This window comes from Pelodiscus sinensis, chromosome 5, assembly GCF_049634645.1.
Source record: "Pelodiscus sinensis isolate JC-2024 chromosome 5, ASM4963464v1, whole genome shotgun sequence".
NCBI lineage: Eukaryota > Metazoa > Chordata > Testudines > Trionychidae > Pelodiscus > Pelodiscus sinensis.
The window spans coordinates 110,594,676-110,616,493 of NC_134715.1; the positions used below are offsets into that span (position 1 = coordinate 110,594,676).

The 21,818-nt window shown below is 40.9% G+C and overlaps 1 protein-coding gene across 4 annotated transcripts in view; it reads right to left on the bottom strand.

Moving 5' to 3' along the window:
- STX18 (syntaxin 18) overlaps positions 1-21,818 on the bottom strand; it is a 122,265-nt gene that overhangs the window by 18,025 nt on the left and 82,422 nt on the right. For all 4 annotated transcript variants that reach the window (XM_075930747.1, XM_075930746.1, XM_006128191.4 and 1 more), the window contains exons 4-7: positions 21,475-21,552; positions 21,230-21,296; positions 11,454-11,569; positions 4,688-4,776 (exon numbers count right to left, since the gene is read on the bottom strand). In XM_075930747.1, the coding sequence (XP_075786862.1) occupies positions 4,688-4,776; positions 11,454-11,569; positions 21,230-21,296; positions 21,475-21,552 (350 nt within the window). The remainder of the gene's footprint in view (positions 1-4,687; positions 4,777-11,453; positions 11,570-21,229; positions 21,297-21,474; positions 21,553-21,818) is intronic.

A 21,818-nucleotide genomic window follows, 5' to 3' on the forward strand; every position in this document is an offset into this window, starting at 1 on the left:
CCTCCATGAATGTATCTAGTTCTCTTTTAAACCCTGTTATAGTCCTAGCCTTCACAATCTCCTCAGGCAAGGAGTTCCACGGATTGACTATGCACTGTGTGAAGAAGAACTTCCTTTTATTTGTTTTAAACCTGCTGCCCATTAATTTCATTAATGGATCCATTTCTAGGGCATGCAGTTCATCTACTTTCCTTGTGGAGGTGGCGGCCACTGAAAAGACCAGAAGCGGGAGGCTAACGGGTCAACAGGGGGACACAAAAGGCTGATAACACATGAGAGGGTGGGAAGATACATACCTAACTTGCAGCTTTGATTAATGCAGGTCATATTCTCTTATAATTCTGGTATAACAAAAGAGATCAACTCTGTCTAACAGATCAATGATTTTTCAGGTAAGCCTGTAGCACCTGAACTGAAGTTAAGGAAGGTTCAACATAGAATGAGAAGAAAACCAGCCAACCAGATCAGGACGGACTTTGGCAACATTCTAAGTTAGGGCAGAAGAGAGGGGTAACTCTTAGCCATAGTGACAGCTCACTTTTGCATGGTTCTTTCAGCACTTGTTTCCTGCTGTATTTTCAGCCTCATGTGCTCCCATACTAAGGGAAGATACCTCTCCTTTTGTGCTAACAAAAATACATTTGAAGTGAAAATTTGCAATTAATATTTAAAAGTAAATTAATGCACAATCCCAGGAGCAATTTACTTACCATAATAATAGATCACTTAGGAGGCAAATATTTAAAAAAAATCTCAATATCATTCTGCATCTGATACTCCACTGACCAGGCTATTACATTTGGAGCTAACTTTTGGCACAAATTATTCCACTAGCTGAGGCATGGCGGGGTGTCAGGTTATTGTCATGTCTGGGGTATCATCCCACAAAATGTCAGCAGAACAAGGCACGTTAAGAATAAAAGTGACAGGCTAGCCTTGTATTTGTTTATTTAGCTCAGAACATGAATGTTGTTTTCATGCAGGTTTTCGAGATTAAGTGTCACTAGTGACACACAGCAGATGATGTCTCAAAAGTGAGCTAGTGTCAGATGAACAATGTTAAGTGCAAATATAAAAAAAAATTAAAATGAAGAGCAGGAGGATTTTCAAAGGTGACCTGGAGTTATACTGTTCTTTCTAGTGATATCCATCAGCTACCCCTTAGGGATGCATCTACACTGCACCCGTACGTCAATATAAGATACGCAATTTGAGCTACTCAAATTGCATTATCTTATTTCAATCTAATTTTGAAATTGTTTATTTCAAAATTTGGCTCTGTCTTCACAGCTCCAAATTTCAAAATAAACCCTATTTCAAAACATCAGAATAGTGAGCCCGTTTTTTGAATCTATTTTGAAATCATGGGCTGGTTCAAAAGACATGGAATTGCTATTTTGATAGTGCGGCAGTCTAGACGTACCCTAGGAATAGACGACAGAATATCAGGCTAAAGGTAGTTCAGAATTGTGAATTCTATAATTCCTCCTATCATCTCGTTGTGAATATTTATTTCTCAATCACTTAAAAAAAAATCTTTAAATACTACAGAGAGACACTATGAAACTTTATCCTAAACTGCTAGAATAAAGAGTAAAAAACTGCTCCAAAACTTAGGATAGAACACAAAGCCAAAAGAAAGGAAACTAACAAGGCTATGAATTGACTAATAGAAAACCATTTTTTATATAGCAACTCAAATAGCTGGAGTTAGCCTCTATTTGATCTGCAGGAGCTCTAACATTATCATGCAGAGTGCTGGAAGAAAACAGAAGAAACTAGGCCTCTGTGAAAAGTGGGTTTTGTGCTTCAGATTGAGCAAAGAGATGGTAATTTGTGAGAAGGAAGAGAATGTTGTCATTCAGGGACACCTGTGAAGGGCTTTAGTAGGATTATCTCTGCTCCCTTCTTTTGAGAGGGGCCACAATTGCCCTTTTTCATGAAATCTTCAATTCAGGGGGCTGGTTTTGTCTCTCACCTTCCTCAGACTCTCAGTAACTGTGGTGAAGAGTATTTGTTTTTTCAATCTGTGATTAGCTCAGTGTGACTTTTCCCTTGTATATAGCCCTTCCCACTGTTATTTATAACTTTATCATCACTAATGTGGGCATGATAATGTTCTACAAAGGACCTAAGCTCCCTCAAGCTGCACAGCCACCCAACAGTCTATCAAGTGCTACATACTTCAGGCGCTCCTGCCCCCAGGGCCCCGCTGCTCTTGACTTCTGCTTTGAAGCCCCCAGCCAGGTGCTCCTGGAAACCTCCTGCTTGCTGCAGAGCAGGAAGAAGGGTGCTAATGTCAAGGTGTCCTCCTCTGCACCCTCCTCCCCCCATACTCCATCTCTGTGGAGCAGGAGAAGGGGACACAACAGGACTCAGGAGTGGGATGTGGAAGGAAGCTTGCTGGCAGCTGCTGCTATGTCTGAATGAACAGGCTTCAGACTGGTGAGGCAGTGTGTCTCTAACCCACAGATACCTACAGTGTGCATCTGTATCTGACACAGAGAGACACTGTGTGAGAGACAGAGACCGACTATATGAGACACACTGTGTACCTCTCTCTCTCTCTCTCTCTCTCTCTCTCTCTCTCTCTCTCTCACACACACACACACCCTTTTCAAAACATATTTATTACTGTTACTTCTTGATACTTCTAGCAATGCACATATATTCTCTGTAATTTTATTTTTTCCAAGTACTGTTATTTTTTAAATTATGTTAATTTCATAGTTTTTATTTCTTTTGTACACTTAAATTTAATTCTCTGAATAGTGAGTTTTAAAATACCTAACCTGTCCTGGATGGACTAATTATCCCTATGGCAACATTTTAAAAATATATACATTATATCTAGGTTATTTTGTTTCTACTGGTTACACACATCCACATATTCTCTTGATTCATTCCCAATATGGATGAGAAAATTAGAGGAAACATTTCCTAGAACTACTCTTGAATACCATCTGGAAGCTTCAGATACTGCTGACATACTTCAACCATTTTTAATAAGGGGTGCGAGAACATATTTTGAGAACCAAAGGGGTGCAGGCTGCAGTAAGGTTAAGAACCACTGGTTTAGAGGAAAACATTAAGATGGTAAAATTACTTGTATTCAAGAAAATGCAATGGCAATCAATCAGAACTATGCAGAACAACATTCAAATTAACACCAAGTTGACTGATCCCCTGTTAAAAAGAAATTTGTGGTTGGAGTCTTTTTATTCATTTTCTTATCTTTAAGGTATGCAAGACACACACACTGTCTGTCTGTCTGTCTGTCTCTGTCTGTCTGTCTCTCTCACCCACCCACCCACCCAACTCTCCCTGCCCCAGTGTTCTCCACCCTCCATACCTGGCTGGGCCCCCAGAACAGACCCCATCTTTCCTGATACCTGGAACTGTCTCTTTTTGAGGCAATCTATCGGGGACACGCAGGGTCAGACAAACAGATCTGCTCCTCAGATTTCTGTGAAAGTTCACACCAGAATGTGGTCAGCCACAGCCTTTCAACACTGTGCAGGAGGAGTTGCTTTCAGCCACGGGGAAGAGTGACTGGGCCCATGTCTTTGCAGAGATCATCTGTTTCTCTCCTTCTCCACTTTCCGCCCAGAAGCAGCTTGTCCCTTCCTCCCTGTAGGAAGACAGCTAACACCAACAAGCTGCTGTTGGCCATTGGCATAACCCAGCTACTTCCTGTCCCCTGGCTCCAATGTGGGAAGGAAGGAGTTAAGCCCTAAGGATCTATTGTGCACAAGAAGGTGAGGGGGTTAAGGCTGAAGCAGGCTTAAAAGCCGGTTCCCCCCAGCACCAGCTTCCTGGTGCTGCCTTCCCACAGCACTGCCTCTGTCAGAGGAAACAGCATGGGAGGAAAATGAGGAGGCAGGGAGGTTGAACTGGTGTTAGCAATGGCAGGAAAAAATTAGAAAATTCCCCTAGAGTAGGAAGAACCTCAGAGAGAGCCTCTCCTTCCCTGCCCTTCTGACAGCTGGGATCAGAGTATTTGTTAGGGCCAGGGTTTGAGTTTTCTAGGTTTGAGGACTACATAAACAGCTGTGAAGGAAAGGTTGCAGGCTGCCTATTCACACTTTAAAAAACCCCAACCCACTCAATCTCTTTTACAAGCACTAAAAATTCACAGATAAAAATAATTACGTTATATAAGAGTAATAGGGAACTGAATAACTCAAAAAGGGGTGGCAACAGTAGCAATCTTTATCCTCCAAAAGGTTCTCTATGCTTCTCTTAATGTTGCCATGACTTCCTTTGTTCACTGATTTAAACAGCAGCCTATAATAGCAATTTTAAAGGGAAATTTCAATTTCAATTGGCAGTTTTAATTGCTGAAAAATACGCTCTAATATCATGGCTCTGCTGCAATCTTTCTTTTTTGATCGCAATTTTAAATATTAACAGATACCAAGAATCAGGAAACCAAATGGAAAAAGAACATTTAAGTTACGTTACTCTGCATGAAAAGTCTCAAAGGGGTTAGCCATGTTAGTCTGTAACTTTAAAAAAAGAAAAGAAAAAAAGAATGGTCTTTGGCATATGAAAAGGAAGTCAAGAGCCAAGTGAGCGTGTGTATTCTCTTCCTTAATGCACCATGTGGACAGATCGCATTAGTTGGAAAGGTGGTATGGGGGCAGGGGAAGAAAGAAATCAATTAACAGAAATAAAACAAATTTACCATCTGAACTTCTTCAGGTGACAGTTCATCTTCACCTTTGCCATCCCCCCATATCCCAAAGTTAGTGTGGGCATCTGTCAGATTCTGATCTATAAAGATAACAAAAAAAAAAACACACACACACACACCAAAATACATCAGCATACAGTACTGAAATGCAATGCTACAACCACTACTTACTCATTTAACATTGATTATCAAACATTAGATTTTATTTTTTAGTTAGAGATTCATGGTCTACATTTATCATCAGTTCACACAGGTAAGGTACAAGTGTAGGGATGGGGGCAAAGATTTACACCAATGCTTAATTTTGTTCATGGGAGTAGCTGCATTGAAGTACGCACATTGCAGCAAGTGAAACTACTTCTTGTGCATAAGGTTAACCTCATGCAGAAGTCTTTGCAGCAAACAAGGTATCTGCAAAAGTTAAAAGACACTTCTCCCACAATATGTACTTTAGCAGAAATATAAACTTTTGAAAATGACACCAACTGTATGAAACCATCACTTTTCCTGAGATTTCAGAGAAACGTCTCCTTGCTGCACACTATTTTGCAATATTAAATCCAGAACCTCATTTTAAAATGTTAGCATATACCTCCCTAGAATGATCTTGTTTCCTCATGTTGTTCATTCTGCAGATTAAAGCACCAATCGTGCAACTGATTCCTCACAAGGGGTCTGCCTATAAGTTAGATCAGGCTCCATCCTGCAAACACTTATAACACCAGTTTAGTTTACATACTGGAGCAGCCCCATTCATTTCAATAAGGCTACTCTCATCAAGTGAAGTTGCATATCGATTTGCAAGACTGAGGCCTCAAACATCTTAAATATTTAACTTCTGAAAACATAGTATATAACAGAAATTACAATTTAAGATTACATTTTGTAAGGTACTTCAGGACAAGAAGAAAAATGCCACTTCCTTTTTATTCCTTTTCTCTCATAGCATCCAAACAATTCTAACATTTTGTCTGTTTTGGCAAGAAGCAGCTTCAGAACCCAAAGTGATGGAGTTATTACTGCATCCCTGGCAGATTCTTTACCAGCCCTCAGCTGGGACATTGTTACAAACCTCAGCACGGAGATCTGCTATCACCCAGGAGACTCTATGGCGTGGTTGGCTCAAAGCTACCAGATTCAAGTCAGAAAATTAAAATGCAAAAAGCTTTTGTTTCACCTTTATAGATTTTGGATTTGCTGTTAATCATATTTTCCTTATTTGGATACTTAGATACTTAATGTGCTTTATTGTAACTTTTTAGAATCTTGTATCTGAATGTTTTCAATTAAATAAGCAACATTGATGCTTCACTCAGAGAAACCAACTTCTCTTGGGAAACCTCAGAAAGCAGTCTCTTTAAAAACAATTTAATGCGAGATATAGTAAAGAGATATTTTCCTCTTGCTCATTGTTACCAAAACATTAAACTCTGGTTTTACTGCTCATTCCTTCACCAAAAATTATAGGATTGGTTTCTGACATCACAGCTGATTTCCGTGGAAATAATTGCAATGTTACAAACAAAGGATTGTGAACGAGCAGCAGGATTAGTTTATGAAAACCAGACTTTTTGTTTCTTAGCCGTAAATAATAATAATAATAAAAAGTAAAGATAAGAAAAATTTTATGATTGTTTAAAAATAATTCTGTTTTTCATGGAGCATCGTCAGTTCTCTACATGTATTTCACAGAGATATACATTATTTTGTTTAGATGTCCCACCAAAATTATAATGAATGCATGTTGCAGAAAAATATCCTGTTTAGTTTTCAGTGAAGTAGTTGTTCAAGATTTCATCTATCATTCTGATTTTATTCACTTGATTCAAAGAAAAAAGGATAATTAGTTTACAGAACTGAATATAAAATAATAATAATAAATATTCTCTTTTTTATCCCAAAGGAACCAATTATTTCCAGGCACTGCCAATACTTGGCAAGAAACAGCACGTGTATCTAACAAGTTCATTAATAAGCAAATTCACCCAGGGTAGCACTAGGTGAGAGACTCTCTCATCTTCCCAGAGTTGCGCCTGTAATTGTGGCTCATTTCCTGCTACTGGAAAAACAGATTTGAGGCTTACCTGGAGTCGGTACGCCTTAATGCAGCCTATGAACGCGATTAATTTAGCAAAACCAAGAGAAAGAAAAATGTCTATTTCTTAGGGATGCTGAAATGCAGTGCTTCATATCTCTGTTGTTCCTAAAAGATGCATTAGCTGTTTTAATTATCAAATTCCTTTTAAACCATTTCCAAATTGGCTTACTTCACACTGAAGTGAGATCTGTTAAACTGAAGGATTAATTCAAAATCTATAATTTATATTTCATTCCATAAGCAAACTGCCCTGTGTGTAATAAGCAAATCAAAACTGAGCAGGCTTTAAAGGCTTATTAAACGAAGGATAATAAATATCAGTTAATTTACTAGACGAATAGTCGATGGAATTTCCATCGACTACTTGGCTAGTCGATAGGCAACTCTGCGTATGGCCCAGGGCCAGCGGGAAGCCCCGCCGACTGTGAGCTGCACGTGGGCATGCCAACTTTGCAACGTACAAGAGTCCCCAACTGGGGGGCGGGGTCTTGTGCATTTTAAAGCGGAAGTGCCCTCGTGGAGCCTGGAGTCAGTGGGGGACTCAGAGTCCCCTGCTGACCCTGGACTCCATGTTGTGCTGCCGATTTGAAATGCTGTGTGGAGCCCAGGGTCAGCTGGGGGCTTCCCAGCTGATCCTGGGCTCCGCGTGGCATTTCCCCAGAACCCAGGATCAGCTGGGGATTGAGGAAATGCTGTGCGGAGCCCAAAATCAGCTGGAGTTATAGCAAACAAACCCCTAATGGGCGTTTCCTACAATAATGCCTGTGTTATAATTCTGATGTAAAAAACGTGTTGAGTATCAAAACCAAGTATCAGAGGGTATGTCTACACTACCACCCTAGTTCGAACTAGGGTTGTTAATGTAGGCAACCGGAGTTGCAAATGAAGCCTGGGATTTGAATTTCCCGGACTTCATTTGCATGTTGCCGGGCGCCGCCATTTTTAAATGTCCGCTAGTTCAGACTCCGTGCCGCGCGGCTACACGCGGCACGAACTAGGTAGTTCGGATTAGGCTTCCTATTCCGAACTATTTGTACACCTCATTCCACTAGCGGACATTTAAAAATGGCGGCGCCCGGCAACATGCAAATGAAGCCTGGGAAATTCAAATCCCGGGCTTCATTTGCAACTCCGGTTGCCTACATTAACCACCCTAGTTCGAACTGGGGTGGTAGTGTAGACATATGCTAACCTACCAGACAATGAACTAAACCAGTGGTCACCGACCAGCAGATCAGGATCTCCTGGTAGATCCTGGAGCCTCTGATAGGTGACAGTCACTGGTCTGGACAGGCTATCACGTGCTGGCACTTCTGATGTCCCTCCCTCCCTGTGCATTGGAGCGGTCACCTGGAAGCCTCCTACTTGCTGGGTCGGGGAAATAGAAGAGGGGGGCACTGACATCAGAGTGTTCCCCACCCCTCACCTCTGTACCAGGAAGGGCATGAAAGGACTCAGGACGGAGGGAGCTTGCTGGCACCTGCTCCTATGTCTGTATGTGTTGAGCATACTCGAAGGGCAATGTGAATCTCTGTCATTCTCCTGGCATGACCCTGCAGCCCCTGGGGAAGGTGGGCCATGGGGTTTCCACATGCTGTCCTTGCCTATAAGCACCACTCCCGCAACTCCTACTGGGAGGTGGGAAGGTAGTGCCTGTGGACAGCACATGGAGCCATCTGTCCCTCCCCACCAAGCGCTGCTGCTGGACATTCCAGATACTTTCAGGAATGGCACAGGGCCAAGGTGGGGGTTAGCCTGCCTACGCCCCATTGTACCACTGCCCAGGAGCTGCCTGAGGTACATGGTGTCTAAGAGGAGCCTGCATCCTGAACCTCTGCCCCAGCCCTGATCCCCCACCCAAACCCCAGAACTTGAGCCCTAAACCTCCTCCTGCATCCTAATCCCCTCCCCTAGGCTCAGCCTGGAGCCCCTCCCATACTCCGAATCTCTTGGCCCAAGACCAGAGCTTGCACCCCAACCCACTGCCCCAGGCTAGTGAAAGTAAGGATGGAGGAGGGAGGTAGGATGCAGTGAGCAGGGCAGAACCTCAAAGGGGTGGGGCAGGGTTGGGACTTCAAAGAATGCAAGAAAGGAGGTGGGGTAGGGTTCTTTGGGTTTGAGGTAGATCCTGGATTGAATTTAAATTCAAAAAGTGATGTTGTGCTTAAAAAAATTGGAGACAATTGGACTAAACCAGGGGTGAGGAACCTTTTTTGGGTCGGAGGCAACTGATTTTTCTGCGGGTCAGTAGAGTGGAGGGCAGCAGGGACTGGAGTGCCAGCACAGGCTCTCCAGTGCGGGGTGGGAAGAGCCCTGAGGGCCAGATCCAGGCAAGCTGGGAACTGCATCCGGCCCCTGGGCCTTAGGTTCTCCACCCATGGAATAAACCATGATAAATGAAGGTAAAAGATTCATGCAAGATTCCAAAAGGGCAGAGTCCCCAACTGCATTTGAGTCTGACTAATGAGATGCTATTTACCTGGGGATCTGGGTAAGAGCTACACTTCTTACCAGGGAATGATCTTTGTAGCACAGATGTTTATGCAAGTGCTCCCAAAGGCTGTGGTGACAGACACTTCAGAAATGCAAACAATCACCACTCCTCAAGCTACTGATGCCCCATGATATATATCCTATTTAGAAATAACCTTAGTTATATTTTTTCAAATTTCTAGAGTTTGTTTTTTATGACAGAAAACAGACATAAGAAATCAAAGGTAAAAATATTTAAATTCACAATCCCCTATTGATAGCATCACCATCATTTCCACAGCAACTACCTGTAATGTCACAATGAAATTTATGGTTTTATATAAAATAGCAAACAACTCTTAAAATTTCCCTCATATATACAACAAAGAACACAGGGTACAGCATTAATTCTCCATTATACGTGTGTATTACATATTCCAGGTAGAACTATTTTGATAAAGAAACCTCACAGTTGTCTCAAAAATTCATCAGCATCTCTAAGAGCACTGCAACCCCTTCACTTCTATAATGAAATGCACCCTTCCTACTTGCTTCTACACAATTAAAGTTAGGCTAATAATGAAAGAACAACAACAACCACTTATCACAATCATACTGAAGTCTGAAACGCTGTGAAAGGTGCAATAAGTAACACCTCTTTGCAGTGTAATGTGATTCAGATCTGCTGGCCCTAGGCAACTGAAGGCTAGAGCCTCTTGTGGCATAGCACAGATTTCTGCACTGAATTTTGTAACAGGCCTCTGGATGATGGAGCTGCACAGAGTTGTCCGAAATTACAGTGATGTTACATAGAGCTACAACGGCAGAAAACAACTGAAGATATTATTACATTGCTAGTTCTCTGCTGGCATGCTTCACACCTGTAAAATACTGATGATGTGAGATAAAGGAAAACATGACTATGATCTACATGCTGGACTTACTATGGAAATGTAGCACATATCATAAACAGACATCCAAAACCTGCAGTTTTATGTCTTATAGCAGGTTCAATTTGTGAAGAAAAAGCTTATAGTAAAATTGCAGAAAGTAGCTGGCTAGATAGATGAAACTGGAGTATCTGAGATTTAAAATGCTTTTATGTGCTGAGGGACCATTCAAAATTAGAGCCTTCATTCAGAAATGGAGTTTATCCATGTCTCCCTAATTTTTCTTCCACATAACATGTAAAAATCACTACCCAGAGGGGCTTGATCCTTCTACCAAAATTATTTAAGAAAAAGATAAAACAGCTGATGGCCAGAAATACCCCTCTGGGTATTATACATCTACATTACAATACATCTATTGCTCCATCTATCAGATGCATATGCAGTCTTAATGAAGTCACATTCATGCCAGTTTTTGTTTTCCTCTAACAAGAATGTTAGTGCTGTAGATTATATTTATATAGTGTCTCAGGCTCCTCTGTCAAATCAACTGCAGAACTAACACTGGGAAAAGCATTTGCTTCTATGGCTTGTCTATACTAATGGGAAAATCAATGATCTAGAGATGGATCTTCTGGGGTTTAATTTAGTGGGTCTGGTAAGAACACGCTAAATCGAACTCTGACGGCATCAACCCCATGACTCCACCGGGTTGTAAGGAGTAAGGGAAGTTGTCAAGAGAATTTCTCCCATTGACTTGTGGGGGCTCAGGAGAAATTCAATTTAAGGTATGTTGACTCCAGCTTCGCAATTCTCATAGCTAATGTAGTGTATTTTAAATCAAATGTATCACATAGTGTAGACCTGGCCTATACCACCATTCAGAAAATAGAAATCCCTTTGGAGATGACATGACATTACATTTTAATATGGATTGAGATGTCATATCCTAAAATGCTGAAAAAAATGCAGAACATTAGAAACAACAAGGGAATACAGGTTTATGGGAAAGATCAGTGATCTCTTCTGGCAGCTCTGCATGGAAAGATGTCTCCCAAAAAAGTTTTTGCCCTTGGCTGAAGAAAGCTTCTGAAACATGCCACCAAGATGGATATGCTGCTGCCTCATTCTCAGAATCTGCTTTGCAACAGCTTGGTTAACACAGGAAGAGGAAGAAAGAAGAGGACGTACAAGTGACAGCAGGAAGCCATTCAATAGTTTTGTGTTCTGAGGAAAGTATCCAGTTTATGAAGAGCGCCTGTCACAAAAGTAAAAAATAATGGGATTGGATTCTTACCTTTGTTTTCCTCATAAGCAGATTTTTCTTCAGATTCTTCTGAAGAATTCCGTACAGTTTTTTCAGGGAAAGATGGTGCCTGAGCTTTGCTGATCTGTTCAGGTTCAAGTCTGGACCTAAAAGCATAAGACCCCATAATTTAACTAGGCTGAGGTAGCTGAATCTCCCTACAGTGAGATAAGGAGGTGATCAAAGATTACTTGGAAATTAGCACATATTAAAGTCTATCTTGCAAAACTCTTATGAATATTTATCAGTCAAGACACAAAATCTATTTACCACCCTTTACCATGATATTTGGGAATAATAATAAAGAAAATGAAAGATATTTTACTCACTCCTAGAAAAATAATCACTTGCACAGGATAAGCAGAATATTGTATCCATTTATTGGTGTTCTACAAAAAATTAAAATGAACTTCTTTTTATAAACCTAACTGATTAAAATGTCAATTCTAGGCTAGTTTGTTTAAACAGTCCTGTAATAACAAACATGTTTTCTGTAATACAATGGCCAATTCAACATTACTTTTCAAGTAACAGATACAGTAAGAACTCAAAAATTGTCAAAATATCATCAAGCAAAAGTAACAAAATTTAAATCCTGAGCATTTGGTTTCAAAAATAATTATCTTCACTCAGCAAGCCAAAGTAGTATTCCAATAGTACTGCCAGTAAAGGAAAATGAATCTCTCATATATTGTATGCAGAAGCAAACTTAGAAGCAACTCAGGAAAGTTTGTACTGTAAAGCTTTATTGTAAAGTAACTCCCTGGAACTGCCTGTGATGTTAATAAGTGTCATGTGAATGGAGCATTGGTCTCGGATTTCGGAAACATGAATTCTATGCGAAGCTCAGCCACTGGCCTGGTGAGAGTGACTTTGGGCAAGTCACTTCCTCTCTCTTTGCACTGGTTTTCTCATCTGTAAAATGGGAATAATTATGGTGACCACTTTTGTAAAATTCTTTGAGATCTATTCAGGAGAATAGAGCTAGGGATTAATTTAGTATTATACTAGCTGGAGTTACCCGGCATTGCTCGGAAAAGCTAATATAACTGAGGTGAGGAGCCTGAGGGGAGGGAGGGGGAAGGGAGCCACGTGCCTGCCACCGGTGCCCAAGCCCACCCTCCGCTTCCTTGTCCCTCCACCGGCTTATGAGTGACTGTCCCTGCCGTTTCCCCTGGGAAACTACTTCTCCTTGCAATGCCAAGCTCCGTGCAGCCCTGGGGAGAGGCGTCGGTCTCTCATCTCTTCCCTCCCACAGTCCCTTAAAACCTTCTCCTGGAGGAAAGGTTATCCCATGCAAACTTTGGTTGCGGTAGCTCTTATAGTGTCCACGTTATTAGCACACAAACTTATAAACATTCTCCTTTATATATTAGATATGGTGGTATTTGTGTAGGGATAACATATTAAAGTATTAAAAATGATTCCCTCAAGTTGAAGTGACTCCCCATAATTTGTTCCCCACAACTAAAAGTCTAAGTTAGTATAAGTTTGTTAAGTAGAAGCATATAAGTGTTTAGATTTATTCTTGTTACAGTGTTTAGATTTAGTGTTGTCAAGCTTGATAAGTGTTTAGATTTATTATTATTATTATTATTATTATTATTATTATTATTTGTTAAGATTATTAAATATTTAGATTTATAATTATTGCCCCTCTGGAATATAATTTGTTAGGAATGTAATATTAGGTCATGTAACTTAAAACTGTTAAAAATATAATACTATGTAGCCAGAAACAGCTCCCCCTCTGTGTCCCAGGGCATGCTCAAACTTTTGCAAGTGGCTGCTTGTTAAGCCACTAACTCTGCTCTGGGAGCTAAGCCCTGTAATTGACTAAGGGCATTGTTCTTCAAATCATTGTGAAGCAATTCACCCTAATCGCAAAGTGAAACATTGTAACTATAACAGTAACTAACTCAGCACTCAGAGAGAGAATGTTTTAAGAAATGACACCCAGAAACTTTTGTAACTTTTTGTAACTACAACTCTTGTACATGTAAAATTATTATTATACAAAATACTGTATGTGAAACATTAATTAGGGAATGTATGGAAGAGAGAGAGAGAGAGTGCTTGGACAATGAATGAATGGTTTGAGAGGTGCCAGCCTGAGAATGCAGCATCAAAGGGCTGAAGAAGGCGTCAGGTGCTAGTGCAACCAAAAGGTGTCAAGTGGAGAAAAACTGGAGACTGGAGGTCCACCCTATGAGATCACTGACAAGCACCTGGCAGTCACCCTGAAGACATCAGCATGATGCAGCAATTCCCATAGACTGGCATAGGAAGAAATTCCTATAAAGATTGGACCAAAAGACTATGGAGTCAGAGTCCAAAATTCTGCTTCCAGCCCACCAGGAGCTTCAGATGTGCATCTGATCAGGACTTCGTTCCCCACTACCATCACTTGTGTACAGAATACCTGGCCAGTATTCTGTCACAAGCAACTTCCAGGCTGGTAACTATAACCTGAATGAATGGATGAATGATTGAATGAATGTTTTTTTATATATATAATTATTATCTTTACAATAAATGTGGCTTTTGCCTTATCCCCCCTCATAAGATCCTGCTTGCTTTTATTGGTACAACACTTGACCAGATATGGTGGAAGAAAATCAGATTCTTTGTCTATGTGGGGCACAGGGTGGCAGATAGGGAGGTGGCTGGGGAGGGGTGGGGCGGAGTGGGGCACTGCCTGTGTGGGGCCCAGGCTGGCAGTTAGGGAGATGGCAGGCAAGGGGGGAAGGGGTGGCAGCATGCAAAAGAGCCGACCCCACTCTCCCTTCCTCCTTCTCTCTCTCCCCCGCCCCTTGTGTCTGGCCCAGCTCCGGTTTTAACAGTCAGTGTCCTTTTCCACGCCAGCATCCCTGCTGGCATCGCTGCTCTCCCCGGGTCCACCTGCCCGCCAGTTTGCATGCCGGCTGAGGCACGCCTGCGCTGTGAGGGTGGTCCTCTGCGCGCCGCCTCTGCACAAGCGCCACAGGCCCAGAACAGCGGCGGCCTGGGAGCACATTGCTGCTGGCGGAGCTAGTGTGGGGGGTGAGGAGTGGGACCTCCGTCATACCCTCCCACAGTAACTTAAAACCTTCTCCTGGAGGAAAGGTTATCCCATGGAAAGTTTGGTTGTGGTAGCTCTTATAGTATCCAAGTTATTAGAGCACAAAAATACAAACATTCTCCTTTATATATTAAATTATTATTAAAATATCAGTTATTTATTTAGCAATCTCTTAGGGCACATCTACACTGCACGCTTATTTCAAAATAAGCTAGTCCAGAATAAATACTCTGAAATAGCTTATTTTGAAATAGCTCATCTAGTCTATGGGTAAGCCTCAAAATTAGCCTGAGGCAGGATTCCCTGATGTGGACGTGCTATCGTGATTTAGCACCCCAGAAAGCACTGGGGAGTAATTACTTTGGATCACCCTGGGGAGGAGCTTTTTTGAAATAGCAGCAGAGGAGCATCCACACTACTGCTATTCTGAAATAGTTATTACGGAATAGGTTTTATTCCCTGTGGAATGAGGTTTATAGAAGTCAGAATAAACCATCCATTATTTTGAATTCATTTTGAAATAACGGAATTGCTGTGTAGATGCTTGCATTGTTATTTCAGAATAATGGTCATGATTACAAAATAACTTTGTTGTGTAGACACACCCTTACTAAATATCTGTCACACATATTTATCCTAAAAATACAAAAATAGAGAAACAGTGGGATGGAAAATGAGCAGTAAACTTCAGTGATTTGCCTTTGTTGGCTATGAATGCTAACAGCAATGGAGTGGAGGACTGAAGCCAAACCATGTTGCTGTTATATGGTGAAACTAAATAGCAGGTCTAACTTCTTCACATTGTTTCCAGTATTGAAAATTTGCTACCCCAGAATGCGAATGGCAGATTAAAATGATCAGGCAGTAACACACCCACCCACCCACCCTAATCTGGTCATACACACTATATTTAAATTAAACTTTAATTGGACCTAAAAATTAACTACAAGAACTGGGTATTCGGGGAAGCACATAACGAAAAGCCTCCTGCATCTGTACCATAGACAGAAATCTATGACTTGCTGAAGATAATAAATTTGCATAGTTGTTCTGAAAACAAATACTGATTCTCCATATAAAAAGAAAACCAGCTGGATTTGAATAAAAGACCCGTTCTCTCTTAAAAGCTATATCCAATGCCAGAGTTTAGTCTGTAACGAACAGCTTACAATGAGAGAGAAAATATAATTTTAAATGTCAATGACTATAACTGTTTTAACTAGTCAGTCTCATTTCGGAAAATAATAAAAATGTAGCGCTAGAAGGGACCTTGAGATATTATCACATCCAGCCCTTTCTGCTAAGGCAGGGCCAAGTAAACCTAGCCAATCCCTGACAGGTGCTTGTTCAACCTCTTCTTAAAAACTTATACAGATTGGGATTCCACAATCTCCATTGAAAGCTGGTTCCAGATGTTAATTACCCTTTTATTTCACCTACGTCCCTTTTGCTGCAGATTAAGCCCATTACTTCTTGTCCTATCTTCAGTGGACATGCATAACAATTAATCACAGTCCTCTTTTAATAGCATTTAACATAGCTGAAGGCCATATCAGGTTTCTCTTTTTCCTCAAACTAAAGATGTCCAGGTTTTCTGAATTTTCTCCTAGGTCAGGTTTTCTAAACCTTGATTCAGAGGACAGCAACAAAATGGACTCCTTCCAATTTATCCACATCTGTTCTAAAGTGTGGTTCCCTGAAACTGACAGGGTATGCCAGCTGAGGCATTCCCAGAGCCAAGTAGAAAGGGACAATTACCTCCTAAATATTACATACAATACTCCTATTAATGCACCCCAGAATGATATCAGCCTTGTTTGCAACTGCACCACACTGTTGACTCATATTCAATTTGTGATCTACTATAAGCCCTAAATCCTTTATAGCAGTTATTCCCCTTTTGTAGTTGCATATTTGATTTTATGCTTATAAGTGAAGTACTTTATATTTATCATTAATGTATTTAATTTTGTTGATTTCAGACAAATTCTCCAATTTGTCAGTTATTTTGAATTCTAACCCAGTGCTCCAAAATGCTTGCAAGCTTTCTCAGCTTGGTGTCAGCCATGCATTTTATCAAAATATTCTTTTTCATTCCATTATCCAGTCATTAATGTGAATACTAACTAGTACTGTTTCCAAGACTGATCCCTGCAGGACCCCACTAGATACACCATCTCAGTTTGACAGCATATCGTTAATAACTACTGTTTGAGTACGGTCTTTTAACCAGTTCTGCATCCACTTTATATAGTAACTTAATAGACTATATGTTCCTAGTTTGTTTATGACAATATCATAGGGGACTGGGTCACAAAGCCTTTATAAAAATCAAGATTAATACATCTATCTACTATACAATAGGTGAGTAAGTTAGTAACATAAAAGAGAAGGGCAACAGCTCATTTCTTTTAATATTTCATTTTGGGAAATTAATCAGAGGTGATTAGCAGAACTTTTGAATATACAAAGCCAAATTATATCATGTCTGGAAACTACAAATCCACATAGTTCATTTCTGATTTAGCATGCTCATATAAATGAAGAGAAACAAGATTTACTTACACAATACTAAAAAAGGCTCCAGTTAACAAGCTTATATTTAATGTTGCTAAACTACAGTAAAGAAGATCTGGCAAAGGACTAATTGACTTTTAAATAAATGTATCCTTTATTTTTTGTAATTCTCAACTTCTGAGTATGCTCATGTACCCATTTTCAATTAAAAAAGAGTAAAAAGTCTGCAATGCAGCTCTCAAGCAAAATCTAGCTTAAGTCATAAAACAAATTCTTATCACATTAAGTGTCTCTTACAATTCTTACAGAAATCACAAGTCAATTAGTTAAAGGCAAAGAAAAATTGCTTTTTTATACAAGTCGTCAGAAAGATTAGTTTATGCCCTGTGATTTGTTGAAATTGAAATTCAATGTAAATAGCAAGTTAGCTATTACATCACATCTGCAATGCATACAGCCTCAATCTAGCTAACATCTATTTTTCTGGCTCCAACACTAGACAAAAGCGGCAGAACTCCCCCCTCTGGTCTTCTAATCAAGTTTTATTTAAGGGCTTGCCTTCTCCATACAAAAGATCGCTGCTGCCTTGATCGATCTTCCGGAGTTTGATTTAGTGAAGCTAGTTAAGACACGCTAAACTGAACTCAGAGTAAGGATGTTAAGAAACGGGTAATTGGGTAAACATGCCGTTGATACACCATTAGTCAATAAGGGAAGGCACCCAGAAGCTACCCCTCTGCGGCTCTGCAGTTTAAATGTACAGGTTACACCTCCCTTAACCAGATCTCTATGGTCTGGCAACATTGACCAAGGAAGTTCCTGGAGCACAGGTATAGGAAGGTCAGGCCAGGGAGCAGGAGCGGAGACTCAGCCGGAACCAGGGTGTAGAGGGGTAGGCAGCACAGCAGGGAGCTCTGGCCCCTGCAGCCAGGTGGTAGCAAGGGCCCGGCAGTGGCAGCTGTGGAACTCTGGCCAGGTCATGGAGCTTGGGGACTGCAGTGGAAGCTGTGAAGCTCGGGGACAGCAGTGGCAGAGCTCTAGCCCCGACTGTGGAACACCATCCCTGGCCACAGAGCTCCGACCCCAGCAGCAGCCAGGGAACTCTATCCCCGGTTGCGGAGCTCCGACCCCAGTGGCAGCCAGAGTCAGGCAGGAGCAGGGGGGCTAGGCTGGAGCCCTAGCCAGGGGCAGCAGGACAGCAGGGAACATGTTGGGTGGGACCTCCCCTGGTCCAGTAAATCCCCTTGTTTGGGACCGGTCAGGTTACGAGGGTGCCGGAAGAGGGAGGTTCAACCTATAGTAAAAGCTGGATGTGCAGGCAGCCCAGCTCCTACTACATTTAAACTGCAGAGCCATAGTGGGTGTAGCTACTGGACTTGGTGCGAGCTGGGACTGAACCAAGCTCGCTCAGTCTCAGCTTGCACTAGGTCCACCAGCCCCAGCTGCTGCGAACAAAGGCTGTTCCCGCAGCAGTCCCTATCTCCAGTGGTTGACTGATGGGAGGGGTGGGGGGGTGGGCAAGTGGCACCACGTCCCCCTCCCCTCTTGGTGCCTCTGACATAGGCAATTTGACTACCTGATAAGCCTTGGCTTATCGGGTAGTCGACTAATCAACTATTCTCATACATCCCTAACTCAGAGGCGACCTTCCAGCATCTGGTACTCCTACTCTTGCAAGCAGTAAAGGAAGCCAATGGAGGCATTTGCTCCCGTTGGCCTTCCACTGTGGGGACGCTGACAAGCTTGGCTTAAGGTAAACAGACTCCAGTTATGTAGAATACGTAGCTGGGCTTGTGTACCTTCAGCCGAGCTGCCAGGTCTAGTGTAGACCTAGCATAAATGTTATACTGTTGATTAAGCTTTGCGAGAAGTTCTAACTTCTAGTGTAGCTCATTAGTTCCATTCTTACTGCACATAAAATTGTTTTCCCCATTTCTCCATCTTCAAAATCAGCCTCACATAGAGGTGACAGCACAATGGCATTGTAAGCAGAAAAATAAGGAACGTTCATTAGTTTAATATTGCTGGAAACAAACCGTTTTTTTCCTCCAAAATTTGTTTATGAAAAACACTGAATCTTACCAGATGGTATACCTAACGTGCAAGAATTTATTGCTGGGTTTGCTTTTATCCATTGTGCCATCACGAGCAGATGACTCACAATGGATTACAAAAAATTTTAGTGAGTTTTCCTGATTTTCTCATGATGTTGGTTTCAGTCTCTCTATAAATGGGAAATGAACCAGATCTTACCACTATATTTTTCTAAGGGAAAAAGTCTCGAGTGTATCGCATCACCTTTAATTATAGATATGTTGTATTGTTTGGGTGGAATATACATCCCAGAGGATAAAGACCATCCCATTAGTTTTAATTTAAATAATATAGGATCAGTTCACACTCTAACCAGATAAAGGGGTATCAGTTTTTCAAAAATGTTGGAGACCTTAACTACTGGCATATCTATTGTGCAATCTGTTATTTCCACATGAAAAGCTTGCTTAAGGGAATCAGGGCCAGAATTAGCTTTGTGAAGATTCAGTGGTAGGCAACCCAGATATTTTCATAGGCACCACCTTCTACAGTGCAGAGTGGCTATGATTCTCTGTTCCAGGATGTGAGGATGATGCAGGTGAAGGGGCTGCAAGGACATGCTGGCTGCCATGTCCCACAGCTCCCATTTTCTGGGAACAGAAAAAAGTGGCCACAAAGAGCTGCAGGAGTGAGGGGGCGGTGTCTGCAATTGGTTAACGCCAGCAAAATGTCTCATGGGCTTGCCATCTGATTACCCTGATGGGCTGCATGACTCCCACAGGCTGCTTATCACTGATGAAGGCTGAGAAAAGGATTACAACTTTAAAGACTATTGTTTCTCAGAGGCTATGCCTAGACTACAAGCCTCTTTTGAAAGAGAGCGTCTAAGACTACAAGCAGATTTTTCAAAAAAAGTGAGCAGCTTTTTCGAAAGAGAGTCTAGAAGCTCTCTTTCAAAAAAGCACAGTTTGCATTCAATAGTGCCTTTTTTCAAAAGAGTACTTTCCAAAATAGGCGTTATTCCTCATAAATGAGGTTTACCACAATTGAAAAAAACTGCCGTGTTCTTTCATTTACTTTTGAAAGAATGTGGCTGCAGTCTAGAATCAGGTGAAGTTTTTTTGAAAAATGGCTACTTTTTTCGAAGAAAAAAAAACAACAACCTGTAGTCTAGACACACCCAAAGTGACAGACAAAAAAAAATTATTTTTCCTCACTCAATCTTCCCACATGAAAAATGAACAAGCCAAAAAGAAATAACCTGCAGGAAGCTGAGTTTGTTGCTTGGTTGCAATAAAGCAACAACCTACATATTCTTTCACATAACCTTAGCTTCTTTGAAAAAAAATATTCATTTGGATGACAGGATGATATAGACAAATGTCCAGGGCTCACCAAGCGGCGGCGAGCCCTGCTCGCCAGCTGCACGGAAGCGCACGCTGCGCGGCCCTGCCGGGCTAAAATCTACTCGCCATGGGCGAGTAGATTGCCTAATTTGTTGAGCCCTGCAAATGTCATAAGACTTTTCTACCTCTAGGTGATTAGTTCAAATTCAACTCATGCTAGTAGCAGAAGGAAGATGTTATATCCCAATAGCTGTTTGATGAGCTATGAGTTTGTGGTTTCAATCCAGCTCCTAGTTAATCCTCATCACAAAAAATGCTAACTCAAGTAGCATTCTTTTATCCCTGTTAGCAGTGTCTGCAGCAAGATCAGAGCTGGATGAGCACGGAGAGGATATGAGGAATGCTGTCAGGTTACAGTGTCCCCAAATGGGATGTTCTTATATACAGTAGCAGATCTCTGATTTTTAAAAATATTAGAGAGACAATTTCAGATCTACACAAGAGTTTCCTTGTATTTGTGGGTTTCAAGTCAGATTGTTGAAATAAAGGTTACCAGTGTTGTGGTTTATTCAGATACACATCTGAAATCTGGAACAAATGGCTATATATTTTGGCTTTCAACATTTTATAATCTTCACTTGTGATAGAGACATAAAAAGTTGCAGCCATTCACCATGAAACCTGAATATATTGCCGTTTTTATTGAATATGGGCATCAGGTGAGAGTTGCTAGTCCCTTGCACTTGGTTCATATTTATTCAATTACAAAGTTACACAGGCAATCAGTTATATAAAGTAACAGTACTCACAGTCTTTTCTTATCTACCATTCGTTTAACTCGGATGGCTCTTTGTTCAGAGTACAGCTTACATACTCCTGTTAAAAAATTTCAAGAATAGCAGGGAAAAATGTAGTTAGGCAACTATGATTTTCTCTAAGAAATTATTCCTGTAATCTTAAAAATATGAAAATAAAGAGGTTGATAATACTGTACTATCAAATAACCATTCACTTAGAAATGTTACATGTTTGTAGAAAAACAAATATAACATACTTTTTAAATAATCTTCAATGAAGTCCAAGACAGCTGCTCTGTGCTCCTTCACTTGTAGGGATTGGATGCCTTTGTGGGCTGAAATGAAAAATATTTTTCACTTCATGTTAAAGAAGATGAAAGCCCACTACTTCAGGGTTCCATAGAATAAACTTTTTATACAGCTTTGTATTTACAAAAGTCTATTAGTATATTTTAAGAAATTAAATGTATATCTTTGCAATGGCAGCTAAAGGAAGCAAAAAATAGTATCACAGTTTACATTTTATTATTGCTAGATATTCTCTTCAGGTGCTCTAATCATGTGTCAATCACATTTGTATTAAAAATAGATTTTTGCTCAA